The 14,315-nt window shown below is 37.0% G+C and overlaps 1 protein-coding gene across 1 annotated transcript in view; it reads left to right on the top strand.

Annotated features, from left to right (window-relative positions):
- Positions 1–1,545: 1,545 nt before the first annotated feature.
- Positions 1,546–14,315, top strand: part of LOC113493515 (neural-cadherin-like) — a 61,738-nt gene continuing 48,968 nt past the window's right edge. Inside the window, 1 exon segment of the mRNA XM_026871525.1 lies at positions 1,546–2,902. Coding sequence (XP_026727326.1) covers positions 2,851–2,902 — 52 coding nt within the window. The 5' untranslated portion in view covers positions 1,546–2,850.

The following is a 14,315-nucleotide window of genomic DNA, read 5'->3' as shown; positions in this document are numbered from 1 at the left end:
CACAGAAAAAGGCTTGTACAAATATGGGGAAATTTTCAGTAAATATATTTACCATCGCAGCTTACAAGAAAGAAAATAAAAGTATAAAAGTTAGCTAACGAAATATTGTCACATTAACGTATTCAGTTGTTCAAATATATTGTCTCTGCAAAACAACAGCGCTAAATCTTTTCAACGTGTTATAAGTACCTAGAAACAGTAACTGCGTTAATGTATCTATCCCTCTTCTTCCTGTGACTATTTCTATATTTTCCTTGATACAATAAGATGTATTTTACTTGTAACTAATAACATAATATATGATGTCTGCCAGTCCGTATCTTAAATCCTAGTATCATCAACACTTAATGACTTGATGGCAATCAATCACTCTCATGCGGTATATCACGAATTTCTTTTACCAATATATTTTATGGTGTATCGATCGCAGTGCGCATAATATTTATTTCTTGTTTATTACAGTAGTCTTACACGAGACCCTTATCATCATTAAGGTTCCCATGACCGCCATTTTATTATGCTAAGCACTTAATGCTTTTCCCGTATCAAAAAACCACCTGCTACCAAAAAACCTTTTTACAAATAAAAGAAAAAATATGTTCATTATTATAAAACTGCTGTCTTCATTTTACGCAAAGAATCAACGCTGAGATGCTTATTTACAATTTGACTGACACAGCGACCTTTGATCATTGCTGTATTAAGATTTTTTTTTCTAAATACCAAATGGAATTGGAGACAGTGTGCGGTTTACAGAAAAAAGTTTGCTACTCGACATTTTTAAAGTGCCTGGATTTATTTGTTGTCCAATGCGTATTGCCTAAGTTCCTAGGTCTCATTTGAAAGTGTATCGCTAACTTTTCGATTTACTTAGCAATACTTTATTGCTATGTTGTTGCAATAAAGTTTTAGCGAGCATTACATTAAAAACTTATTTTTGAGACCGGCCAGGGCAATGCATGACGAGTTCGGATATATTCTCGTTAAATTAACATAGTGTATGTGTAATCCATATATCCGGTGACATCTATTCCCCGAAGACAATTTCTACTCTATTAGGGCACTATTGTTCTGTAATGGACTATAGGGCTGCAAAGGCCACATCGCTAAATACGAGCGGAACTTCGTTATGATTGCGTTGCACGATCACTATAGCATGAACAATGGCTATATAAAAATAGCTCGCTCTAGATGGAAAAATCATCTCTATATAAGGATAGATAGACCATTAGCGATTATGAGAAACTCGCGTATCGATACCAGCTAATTCTAAAGGCTACCTTCCAGGTAATTTGTATACTCATCGTAACTAAAGAAATACGAGTCTTAAATATGGATGTTTTTTATCTTATTTCTGAACTGGTTTTGTAAATTCGTTCACCAATACAATGTTATTACCGAGTAACATAGGATATATTTTGGACCTACTGTATAGCGGTACATAAAAAGCTTTGTTAGTCTTTATGAAAGGGAAATTGTTATAAACGTTTCTCAAAACTCGTGACGTTCAACATTTCCAAGTACCATAAATATTTAGACAAAGTTTCGTGATAACTTAGGTTTGTAATCTAGGCATGGTTCAACGTTATGATTATGACTACAATAGCCAAAATAAAAGTTTGAACCGAGTTCGAGGCTAGCAAGTATTATATTAAATTTTAACCACAATAATAAACGCAGTCCACTTCGGACCAAGCAATGTTATCTTTCTGTTTGTACTCTTAGAGTTTGTTGTTTTACTGTCTCTGTTTTCATGAAAATTTGTTGACGCTGTTAATTAATCGTTTTGTATGCAGACAGCACAGTGCTATCTTGAAAGAGATTTTTATTAGACAGCTTTCGGGCGACCCTAGCAGACGTTTACAATTTATTATGTTTTATGGATTGCGTCGATGTGGGCGTGCGTGTAATGGCGAATACATATATGTGGTACCTACATGCATTTCGAAGATGTCCGGCGCGCTGGCCGCTGCCTCTGCGATGTTTGACGTATCTGTTTATACACGGAACGTGGCAACTCACTTCCTGACTAATGGAAGGACGCACTCGGTGGGACCTGGGCGGAACTCGTTCTGTGATTAATGGCAATCTTATCAGATTCCAACACTATACATTTAACGGCAATCGCTGCGGACTTAATCGCCAGTCTGAAAGGTGCAAATTAATTACACAGATTAACTCTCTAATACATTAATTTGTACTCAATTGATTATTTGTAGGGATCGCTTTGATTTAATCTTCTATAAAACATAATTAATTTCGTGATCTGAATCTATTTTAAAGCAACCAGAAGTCGGGTCTATGCTAATAATGAACAGATTATTCTGAGACGTATTTTGCATATTCAAATCTGTGAGCATAAAACGACATTAAGTTAAAAAGAGTTTACAAGGCGTAAACTCGGTAATGTGCGAAAGTTGGTAAGTCCACTAGAGTCTTTACGGCAACTAGTCATTTTTATAGTTATCGTGTCACCATTAATGAAGATTCTTGTCCATTAGTATTATCGAGGGCTGTTTTTATCATTGAAAAATATGGTGGTTGTGCTCGCGTCGGCCAGGCGGGGTAGTTCGCCGGGGCGGGCTCGCGGGCTCGCGCGGCAGTTCGGCTTGGGCAACTCGCCGTCCGCCCGCCTCGCGCGCTGCTACCTCTCCTACTCTCGGTTCAATGATAATTAATTCCGTTCGCTCGGAGTCGGGAATAAGACCGCATGTGGTTTGTGATTTAATATTATGAATAATCGTTGTTTACGTGTTGCGAAGGCAGTGTCTGTGTGTGATAATAATCAACGTTGACAGTTAGAGTGCGCCATGCGGTGAAGCGCCGTCGGTGCTATATGCACGCGCGGATATGGTGGACCCGCTGAAAATATTTTGGGTTTTAACAAATAGCACTTACCTTGGTACGTTCATAACATTTTCTAACTTCGAGAATACAAATCAAATAAATAAAGGAGCATCACCGCATTTGCTCTTTATTTTTACGAGTGAAATGACAACTGCCATCATATGAAACCAGTGGCACGACTTTTCCAATAATCATATTTATTATCTTATCCGTCGTAGGTGGGTCATTTATGACATTTTTTATGGTCCATTTCGCATTCAGCAGAGATGGCGACTTTCACACGTTTTCTCGTAAATGTTACATTTTGACACTGTACTCATTTCATTACAGTTAACTTTATTTATTAAATAGTTTATGTGTACACAAAACAGCTAAAAATAGAACAAAAATAGACGAAAAATGGTTATTCAAGACTTGTATTTATAAATTTAAAATAAAAGCGAATACATTTAATATTTTTCCACCGTAACTTTTTGCAAACCAGTTACAATCAGTCTATTTATTATAAGTATGGTATTTATTATCTGTCTGTTATAAATCTATAAATAATTAAATTATGTTTCATGTCGTAATTATTTTGAACAATGCTTTAACCCTATTATCGTAAAGGCATTCAGTCATGAAGCCTATTGTCGGCATTGTGCTGTGCATCCAAACCATGGGCCTCATTACAAGGAGATTTATTATACTCAACCTCCTTCGACCTTCCTGCAAACCTACCTAATAAGGAAAAAAATACTTCAGATTTATTACCAGAACTATTGATATTTTATTGTAACACCATTCACGTTCGCGTCATAATTTTAGTATACTACCGAAGTTTATAAGCAAGAAAGTCAGCAGGTTTGAAGAAAATAGATTTGAGCTGTCCCCTGAGATATAACTGTGACAAAAGCTTGCTGTTTAATTAAATTTTAAGTTGTCTGTTTGTCGTGTCTATCTGGGACGTAGATATATACAATGATAAGACAAATAGTACGGCCGGCCTGCACCGTCGCTTTCTTGTACTGATTGAGTTCATTTGTAAGTTTGTGCAAAAGTAAGGTAAGTTCAATAACAATGTTCCGTAGTTAGTTACGCGATGGAAAATATTCGAAATTTCATTAAACAGAACGTCTGCTTAAGACAACTGCGGTGGAAGTTTTCTCGATGTTACTAACCCTCGGCTCAGTACTTGTTGCCTTTGAAACTTTCATGTAAGCTTTGATAAGCATATTTAATCTCATAACGCAAGTATTAATACACCAACATGATGTTTCTTATTAAAATTTTGTAACACAAACTGGATGTTAATTGAAAGATACCAAGAACTGTCTATTAAACCTATCTGGAGAGGTTACTATCCTCATAACGTTTTCAAACATAACAATTATTAGGTAGATATTTCTATTGTCATATCACATTACTAAAGAACGTTTGACGGTATACAGCTGTATTTACGCAAAACGTGTAAAAAGCAACATTTACTTACTAATACAATGTAATAGTTCCACCTTGTCTGTGTTACGACGTTCGTCTACTAATAAACTAAGACATTTTCCTTACATGTCACTTGCAATTTGTTTGCTTGCTTATTCAGCTGTTACACAGCCTTTCTTTATGAAAAGAGGCTTCATATATTTACGAAACATACGAACCTCAAGATCATTTATCAAACAAAATTATCGCTTAATTAATTAATTATCGAACCATACGCACTTTCGTTACAGTATCGCTCCTTGAGGAAGTTTTAAACTCATATGAAAGCAAACATGATATCTGGAATTCAAGGCACATTTGAGGAGGTATAATTTAAGACGGACCCTTGTCCTTACGAGTAGATGCTATTTCACTTTCCTTTGATATTGGCGTTGGCCTTTTGAAATTAGATCAAGGGTCAAACTAGTGTCAGGTAGCTCAGTTCAAATTGTACCAGTCCATGTCTACGTATGAGATTAGGTACAATCAATCACGGATTGTTACATCGGCTGTAACAATTCTTTCCTACTCAATGTCGGAATTAGCAAACATACTCGCACAATCCCGACCGTTTCTGGACATTGTGTAATAACGTACCCTTATCAATCACCAAAACCTTAGGATTAGGTATAACATAAAATCCATTAAATGCGCACAGCCTTTCTAGGCCATGTTAGATTTATTTTAAAGATCTTTCTGAGTTGGTAAACTTTTATGTAATGAAATCTTAAAAATAATTTCTTCTATAAAATATTTTAGCCTTTACCTGCGAGTTCTGCCATTAGAGAAATCGTTTAAGCTTTCATCTTTTACGAGGAGCAGATCAAAGCTGCGAGTGACGAGCCACCGGTAAATGACGCCATTCATTATATGTATCAGCTAAAACATCTGGGAAGAGCACTGAGGGACTACTGCCATCGCTAGATGTGATATGATTGCAGCTGTGGAAACGTGACAGCGCAATACGCGGCCTAGAGCGACGTCTCTCAACTAAACTGCAATAATTTTATTCTAAGACTTAGTGGTAGGCGTCTGATCTTCGTAGTTTACCAATTTAGATGTCACTTATACAGTGCATTCAGCGAAGTCGACGCCGATCGGAAAATCCGTTTCATATCATACGCTCCAACCAATTAATTCAAATTACTTCACTAGAAACTTCCCCGTACAATAACTGCATCTGTAAAGTCCATTTAATTTAAATTCGAGTAGGTAATGATGGTTGTTAAGAGAAATGTATGAAATACCACTCTTGTTCGACTTCACGAGGTAGAATGTTTTAACTGTATGTTGTAAATTTATCAGTTAAATGCTCTTGAGACCGAAACAATTGCACTGTTGAAATATTTATTTATACTGATAATTAAGGACAGATTAACTTGCTGTAATGACCATGAAAAAGCCAATCAAAATTTACTTCGTGTAATGTCTTATGCTGGATTTCTGCTTATAGTTTTAATGCAAAAGTTATCCTTAAATAAACACTCAAATTATTACTTTGTAGGTAAGAAAACCTCTTTGCAAATAAAGTTCAATTTATTAGGAAAAAATGCATTAGTGATACAGACGCACCTGAGTGCAGACCTGGCGGCGTCGGTCGCTTGGGCAGGCTGGCGCCTTCGAGGAGACAATAACTCAATCCGCGGGGACCGGTGTGCGCGAGTGTAATCGACACAACCCCACACAATGGCCAATCCACAACCATCCGAACCCACTTATACTAATGCGTCCTATTGAAAACGACCGCTGTACACTTGCTAACGAAACTGATTCGAACATATGACTTAGTTTACATGAGTTTATCTATCGCTTATACAAAATAGAACGGTCAAATTCACAAATACATTTGAGTAATGAAACCTCATTTCGGCAATAGTTAACATACTTTACAGTGATCAGTTTCAGTAATTAGCCCATGTAACCATATTATAGTTCTACAGTCGCTTGAATTAATAAAAATCCTAATAATGTTTTCAAACTACATTTCAGTCAACAACCAAGTCAAGTCAGTCAACTCTAACGATTGTCCTAATCTCACTTCTTATTATTCTTACATTCTTATAATCGTCGGGAACATTGATTCAGATTGTCGGTTTACATTTCCCTGTTACTTGGTTTAGTAAGAACGTCACTCTGTGTATGCTGCATCCAATTAAGAGCATATCTTTTTGACATCTGCCAGTCAACTACCGTATTAGCGTAACGGGTTTACTCACAATATGCACCGCATAATTTAAAGTTCCCCAATATCTACGTAACATTATACAGTATTGTTATCTGGATAACTTTGAACACGTGGAACTAAAGTCATCTGAATATATCAGCTATAAATTTCAGGCAAACCCAATAAAAAACGCGATAGAAAACATAGAAATAGCGTTTGCAGATATATTGTCTGTTTGCGACAAAAAAAATATTGGTTTGCAATACTAGTCGCTGCAAGAATCTATGAAAAATCAATTAAAAGTACCAAACGCAAAGCCTGGCATTGTTAAACTTGTTTTATTGTTGGAAGCCACTTCGTTTTTTAATTGCTAAAAAAGGGATGCGTCACACTTTGTGGCTACTGTTCCATAGTAAAACCGTAGATAGAGACATTTTTGACATGCAAAGGTACGTATTCTTCGTTGGTCATCTCCTATATGTAGGTAGGTGGGTACCTTTTAAGGTATCCGAAAGGTTGAAATAAAATATACGTGTAATAAGAGCAAGAGATACGATTATTGCTGCGTAAGACATACCGATATATCACAAACATATAAACGCAGCATTCGAACGATCCGCACATTTCTTAGAAATGCCGTAGCCGCGCCCCCTGCCAAGCAAACACGCGAAATTAGTTTTCTTACAGTAGTGGTGAGAAAATATGCCTTTGGGAAACTTACATGTTGTAACACCATCGAAAATACGTGGAATATTTCCAATAAGCCCACGTATTACACCTCGTCTCCCAGCCTTTGACGTTTCAGAGTAATTGCATATTCCACGGCTTTTATAAATAAATTCAGTGACTCGAACACTGCGTTGGTTATGTTTTATGATAATGCACGTCGCAATTAATTCGTGTAAGTACGCTAATAAACGCAATCGAGTGAATCATCATTATGAAAACGTGTCAAGAGGCCGCCAGCGGCACGCGCCCCTACAACGTCATTTTTATGCGGTCCAGTCTCCCCGCAGTGTGGGAAGAGCTGCGCTTACAAAGACTTGTTTATTTAATTCGCCCACGCGAGTCTAATTGTAAAATGACACTGTCCTCTGCACGGCTATCAGGCTACATTTTAAAATAATTACCTATTTGATCAATTATATGAACACAATCTAAGATTCCTTCGGATACCAAATACGTAATTGGATTTATCAGTTTCCTTGAACTTAGGATGTCTGTCTTAAACTTGTTCGTCTTGGTGGCTATTCTGTGGCGTGGATTGTTGCAGCTCACTAAACTTAGCCACACACTTTAATATTAGCTCCAGATTGATACTTTGGCTTAGGAAATTAATATTTGGAGGAAGTTTCGAATATTCGTATATTAATAATAGTGCCCGATCCTAACATGTTTACTCAAATAAGTTTTGCGGTTTATCGTTCGCCCCTAATACTGATGTATATTATCGTTTTAATAGAACCGTTAACAGATGACAAACGCTATTTATGTTTTAGACATATGACATGTTGGAAAGAGAATTCGTTTAAAGGAATCCTATTATATTTAAATATTTACCTAGTACCTAGTAGTATTATTCGAAACTACTACGTAGATATAATATGAAGCTTCAATTTAGAGATAATTGATATTACCGGTACCTATAATATTACGACTAAGTATCGTTTACTTAGTTAGATCATTAATACCAACATAATATCAGATATTCGCATCTTAAACCTCAATGTATTGATAGGTTTTCATGCATAATTTATGATAGAAAAGGCCAAAACGATTTATTTGCCTGTCAACAATAAATAAAAACACCTACATCCATAACCAAGGTTCAGAGGTCCCGCAAAAAATTCTGCCCGAGGGACATAGTAAACTTGTTTATACAAGTTGTAAAAACCTCAAATTTATATGAGATTCTTAGGACTAGTTGAGCAACTAAAGGCTCCCGGCTCGACACACTATCAAACAAAAACCTATCGTGTCGGTTCGACCTCCACGACTAGAAATTTAACACTATTACGTCGTAATAATTTCCCATTTAATTACAAAGGTGGTATAAACTGGAACATGTTATTTTAATACGTTACAACAGGTATTACGGTGCATTTTGTAAGCGAGTTTAACACAGCTATACATGAATTGCGGTTACGGTCATTCTTTGGTTATTTCTAGTCAGAATAGTCTATCTCTAGATATTCAGTGACCACAATCAGTGGGCATTAAAGAGACTCAATTTAATCTTTCATATTAAAAAGCATTGTTTCAACTCAATTGTATCTTCAAGATTTCGAATATAATGTATACTCCGTACTGAAGTCTGTAGATATTCTATTGTTTCTAGTGCCTGTCTGGTGTCAAAGTCAGTAGTATTATCTCTACAGCTCTTCCAAGAGTTGCCCACGGCGCTATGTAAGAATCTATAACATTTTTCATATCCTGCGCTCCTCATCTGAATATTATTCGATTGCGATCCGCCTGTGAGGTATATTTCTTAGGAAAATTGTTTTTTCTCCTTCATAGAGAAAGATTGAATAGATCCCGACTTTCCAACAACAAGTTTGATATTTTAAGACATTTTAAAATCATTTCATTTCATCGTAACGGTCTAGGTAAGTTTATTTCTTAACTTTTCCGATTTATTTAAAGTTATATCGTCTTGAATCGAATATTGCGAGTCGGAGCAGTTAGGTTTATCGCTTACCTTCGTCGTGAAAATGTGCGAATACGGGTCGTCGTAAATTTGTCTTGTTTTTCCATTTACCTTTGTATCGGCCAATCCGCAGGCAGATACCCGCGTCACGCTTCTGCGGGGACTTCCTATGAAGTGATCCTGAGCCGTGTAGGAAATGACCGCGTTCATACACATGCGATCGACATCATTCCTTCGGGAAATCAAAACCCGATTTGTGATGTTCATCTGTTTTTTGTTGCTTTCATACGTATACCTACAATTTATAGAGATAGATTATGACTCTTCGGAGAAACGAACATAGCTTTTATTCCAACCTCATTAAAGTTCGCGAAGGATATTCATGACTTCCGTTTCGTGTTGTAAACTAATATATCTCGAAGGCTGTCCCAACTCTTAGCTATTACACAGTTTGTCTTTGCCTCGAAAGTTCGGTTAACCGGTAGAACAGCTCAAAGACAATGACAAACTGTCGTGGCATACCTCGTCAATCAATCCAATTAAGGAATTTTACACTCATCCATTAAAACTTTGCTGACCCGTTCTGGAGTTGTAAAGCGTTAAATGATCTGCAGACTATCGTTGAATGGAGACAGCCAGACGGTGCCCACGCATTCGCGAAACTAAATTAAAGTCGTGCTGGTTTTGTTTGTTTTAATAGTTGGTTTGTCTTTTCTGACTAAGCAATTATATTTTCACCTACTATTTCAAAGCTTTACTCGCCTCTGTTTATTTACACGATATATTCGCCTATCAGAATAAACGCACGCATCTATTTTCGCATATGTGAGTATTGGACATAGTTTTATGTCATGTACAAACTCGCAAAAGCTATACCGCTGGTAGTTTATTGTTTCCGAGACCATTACGATACACACCGTTTAACGCAAAAAGCGAACCGCTGAAACGTTCGAAAGCTTCGCAAAAATCCCATACCTACTAATAATTGAAACTGGAATCGGAGTAATGAACGCTATGCATGTGAACAGTATTTTTGAAGAGATTTTGCCGACCAATTTTTCTATTAGAAAATAAAAAACATATTTCTATCAACTAATGGAAAATGAAAAAAATACAGACTGCAAGTATATTTCACGTTTATGACTGAATTAATTAAAAGTCTTTAAACAAACCGTGTGGGATAAGCTACGAATCTGAAATAAATTAAAATTTCATCTCTTTTTTCGTGAAATAGAATATTTATTGAAACAGAAAATAGATTTTAAAATTTAGCGTTGGTTTTCAATCGCTTTCACTGAAAGAGAACAATCCCCATTTATCTTCTAAAGTAGTTCAGGCAGATCAGATAAGATGATCGCAGAAGGGACGTTGGATTTTTACGGATTCGAGGCGCGAAGTTCGAGATCGCCTTGTTCTGGCTCGTATTCGGGCAAGACGTATGAGCGATCCACAATCTCGGCGGTTAGTATTCCAAATAGATGCTATTTTACCTTACATTACCTTTATTTACGATTTTAATGGGCAGAAAAAGCACTCCACTTTTAAAAAAGATTCAAAGGAATGCTTGTGTTGTTAGCATACACAAGTCTAAATGGATCAAAACGCTATTAACCCTTACGAGGTCAGTAAGTGGAACCCGCAGAGCTTTGTTGCCGCTCAAAGCTAAATGCCGTAAACGGAAGGTTTAAATAAGGCATACGTTGTTATAGTCACTAGTTCACTACTCACAGTTCTGGTTTCGGACCTTTTCTATTGACAATTTTTCCGGAAATAACAGCTAAGTCTACGTTCTATTGCGGTCGGACGCGAGTATAAAGCATTGCGCGGGTGACCAATATAAAGTGTCATATCTACTTTGTTTCCATAATCCAGTACTCGACCTTCCGGGGCCCGCCGGCGTAAAGGCACGTCCCGCCACTCTGTGCACCTCTTGATGAAGAATTTCATTATCAGCACAGCGCTGTATGAATGTGTCCTGCAGATAAGGTCCTCGGACAACGGTGCCTGCGCTACTTTTAATGAACAAGCTCGCTTCGTAGAATATTTAAATCGTTAACTTAGGACCGCTGAAATAATTAACTCTCTTAACCTAAACGCATACACCTCCCGACCACCGCTTTAATTAGCAGAGTGGTTTTAGTATATTTAACAAGCTCCCGTTAGCTTGGACTTATTGCTTAAACACAAATTATACAAAAAACACAAATAAATTATCAGTGTTTGATTTATTGTTAGGGTGGCGACGTTAAAAAGTTATATTCTTATTTATTGCGATTTTGCGTGGCGTGAAGTTTCGAGATTATGTAAATATCAGAAGAAAATGAAAAATCGATTATTCAAGCTAGACTCTGAAGTTGTGCTTACTTTTTGTGAGTCAACAACACATAAGACCCAAACAGCCATTACTACAAATATATTCGTAGTTTAGTTTCGGTAAATATAGTTTGATGTAAATGCTTTTAGGCAACATTTCGACAAAGTAATAGCGAAAGTTCTAACAGCAATTATACGGAAATATTTGAGGGAAACGTACAAAGCGAACGGTTGTAAGACTTTTGTTTTTGTTGGCCAGAATTACTCATAAATAAATGTAAAATATCTTCATTTGTTACGATTATTGTTACCAACACAATACGTGTTTCTAAGAAGCCAAAGTGGTTATTGCTTGCTGCTTTAAACGATGTTGGTTGGCGGGCATTTGACGCGCATTATAGTTGGCCGCTTTCATCGCTTTGGGACAGGCTTGCGGTTGTTTGTCACTTCACAGAATGTCCGGAATGGGAATGTAAACAGCTTCATAAACACTCACAGTGTGTACATAGCTCAAAAACTTAACACGCGCTTAGCACTCGTCATGTGAATGTGCCCTTAGGGCTACAGTATGAATACGTACGCTACTGTAGGTAACAGGATATAGTTTGTAGGAAGCTCGTTACGCCGCTGTGCCGCTGTGTTTGATTGCTGTGCAAGGGGAATACTAATGTTGAAACCTACGCGAGTGATCAAACGGATTCAGTGGTTGCCAATCGCGAAGCAACCCTCAGTCCCACTACGCTGATTTAAGAAGCTTCGACTGTTTACTGATATTTGCAGTGCCTACTAAATATCAAACGATCATGATACACTTTATTGACTACATGCTCATACAAATCCAGTAAAAGATCCACAAAATTAGTAAATGTTACATCAGAAGGCTTATTGTTTGTCGAAGAACAATTTTGTACCTGTTTACTGAAGACAAAAGGCAAAAGTTATGGTAATCAAATAAATTTAAGTTCTGTTTACTTTTCCTTACCAGGTTATACCAACGTATGATTACGGTTTATAAACAATTTGTGTGGCATTATGTCATGCGAAGTTAAAGGTACATTGACGCAGACGTCTTACGTAAACGCAGTCACAAACAACTCTATAAAACTCAATTTCACATAAAGCGCACACTAAAGAGTAAAAAGTATATTGATTTTATCGACTTCGGGTTATTTAATTATAACTGGTGATGCCAGTTTCGTTTTATACGAGCGTTGACAGGAAAGTTCGCTAACAAAATTGTCCCGCCAAAGTTTGGGATAGACCGCCCCTCGCGTGTTTGTCAAAAAGTCGCTCTTGACATCGTTAGACCGCTCTTAGCGTCCCTGATTAGTTTTTATGGTAAGCTAATTCAACTCAGCTTTAGTGAGGACGGGGACGCGGTGCGGGGTTCGTGGTCATTCTCTAAGCGGTAGTAAGGGAGCACGCCCCGTGAACAACACTGTTAAGCTTAAATGTAACGACTGTTACACAAAGTTGCGAAACGGACTAATTTAGAATTCAATTTAAAATTCAGCGTTATGTTTGCTTCAACAACACTTTCTAGATTTATGGTTATAAAATATTTGTTTTGAACAACTCCGAGCCATCGACTCAATCGTTTTTGCTTCTGTCAGTGTTAGTAGGTAATCTATTATTCAGGGGCCTTATAATTTTATACAAATATTTATGAGATGTTAACTAACTTGAATTCAAACAGTACTTTATAATATATACAGATAGGGCAGCCTACTAGTTAACAAAGTTGCTCATTGAACTAAGTAAATTTCGTCAAGTTATGAATTTGGTCACACAAAATTTGATTTGTGATTTTGCATAAGTTGGGTGACCTAGCTTTGTCACCAATTCGTTACAGATGAAGCCGGACTTAGAGTAGGCAGGTCGGCTTCAACCGCCATTGTTTTCGACGACGCTCGCGGCTTTACGTCAATGGCGATAAGGGCTAGATTACTGGAGCTCAGCTTAAAAGCCTCCATATGTTTGCTAATAAAGCCGCCGGACATTTTGCCCAGAGGGTCCTAATTTATCATTGTTAGAGTGCGCCTCAAACGAAAGCAATTTCCGTCTAGCATTCCTTTTTTAGATACGATTTCTCCGGAGAACTCAGCTTAAAGTTCATTTGATGTCGTCCAATTATGATTCTATTACAGAAGCTTTTGCAAAGAACAAGATGAAATTTTCCATACGTACAGCTTGCTGCATCAAATTTATTTTCAATTTGTGAAATCGATTCCTTTAGTAGCCCGACTCGAAACTACTTACGATTCTGCCAACCGTGACACTAGAATGACAAATTGCGTCACTAGTTTATGTCTCGTAAAATCTTTAAACATTGTTCTGTAGATGGGTGCTAATGAAAATAAAAATTGAAATATCTACACAAAGGTGTCTTGGCAAGCTTGTCTGTCAAAACGGAAATGAACGAAGCGGGGAGATGCTGTGTAAAAATACTCAGATAACATCTCGAGACTCGGGAAAGTCGGAATTAAACGATCGTATTGTTTGCCGCGATACACTACTTCATGTAACATAGATAGGGTGGGAAAAACAAAGATGATTCATAGGATAGCATTCATTCACTTAATGAATAGTATTTTTTTTCGGTAACCTCTTTCAAACTTTATAATTATTATTTTTTTGGCTACTTTTCGGTAAAAAAGTTTTATGTATAAGCTCTTAGGCAGTTACATTCCACATAACAATCCTGTTCCTTGAATAACGTAACATTTTGTTCAAGAACATATGTATTCCTTTTCCCAGAAAATCTCCCTGTACGTGTAGGTCCACTATAGTATGTAGTACAAAAGCATTCCATCGCAAGAGGTCATACAAAAAGTTTACATATCCGTTCGATTGGCACTCCAAGAATGGTACAGACGCGAACAGAAC

The sequence above is a fragment of the Trichoplusia ni genome, chromosome 4, assembly GCF_003590095.1.
Source record: "Trichoplusia ni isolate ovarian cell line Hi5 chromosome 4, tn1, whole genome shotgun sequence".
NCBI classification, from domain to species: Eukaryota; Metazoa; Arthropoda; class Insecta; order Lepidoptera; family Noctuidae; genus Trichoplusia; species Trichoplusia ni.
Note: the sequence above shows the minus strand (reverse complement) of the source record. Positions and strands in the feature narration are given on the sequence as shown.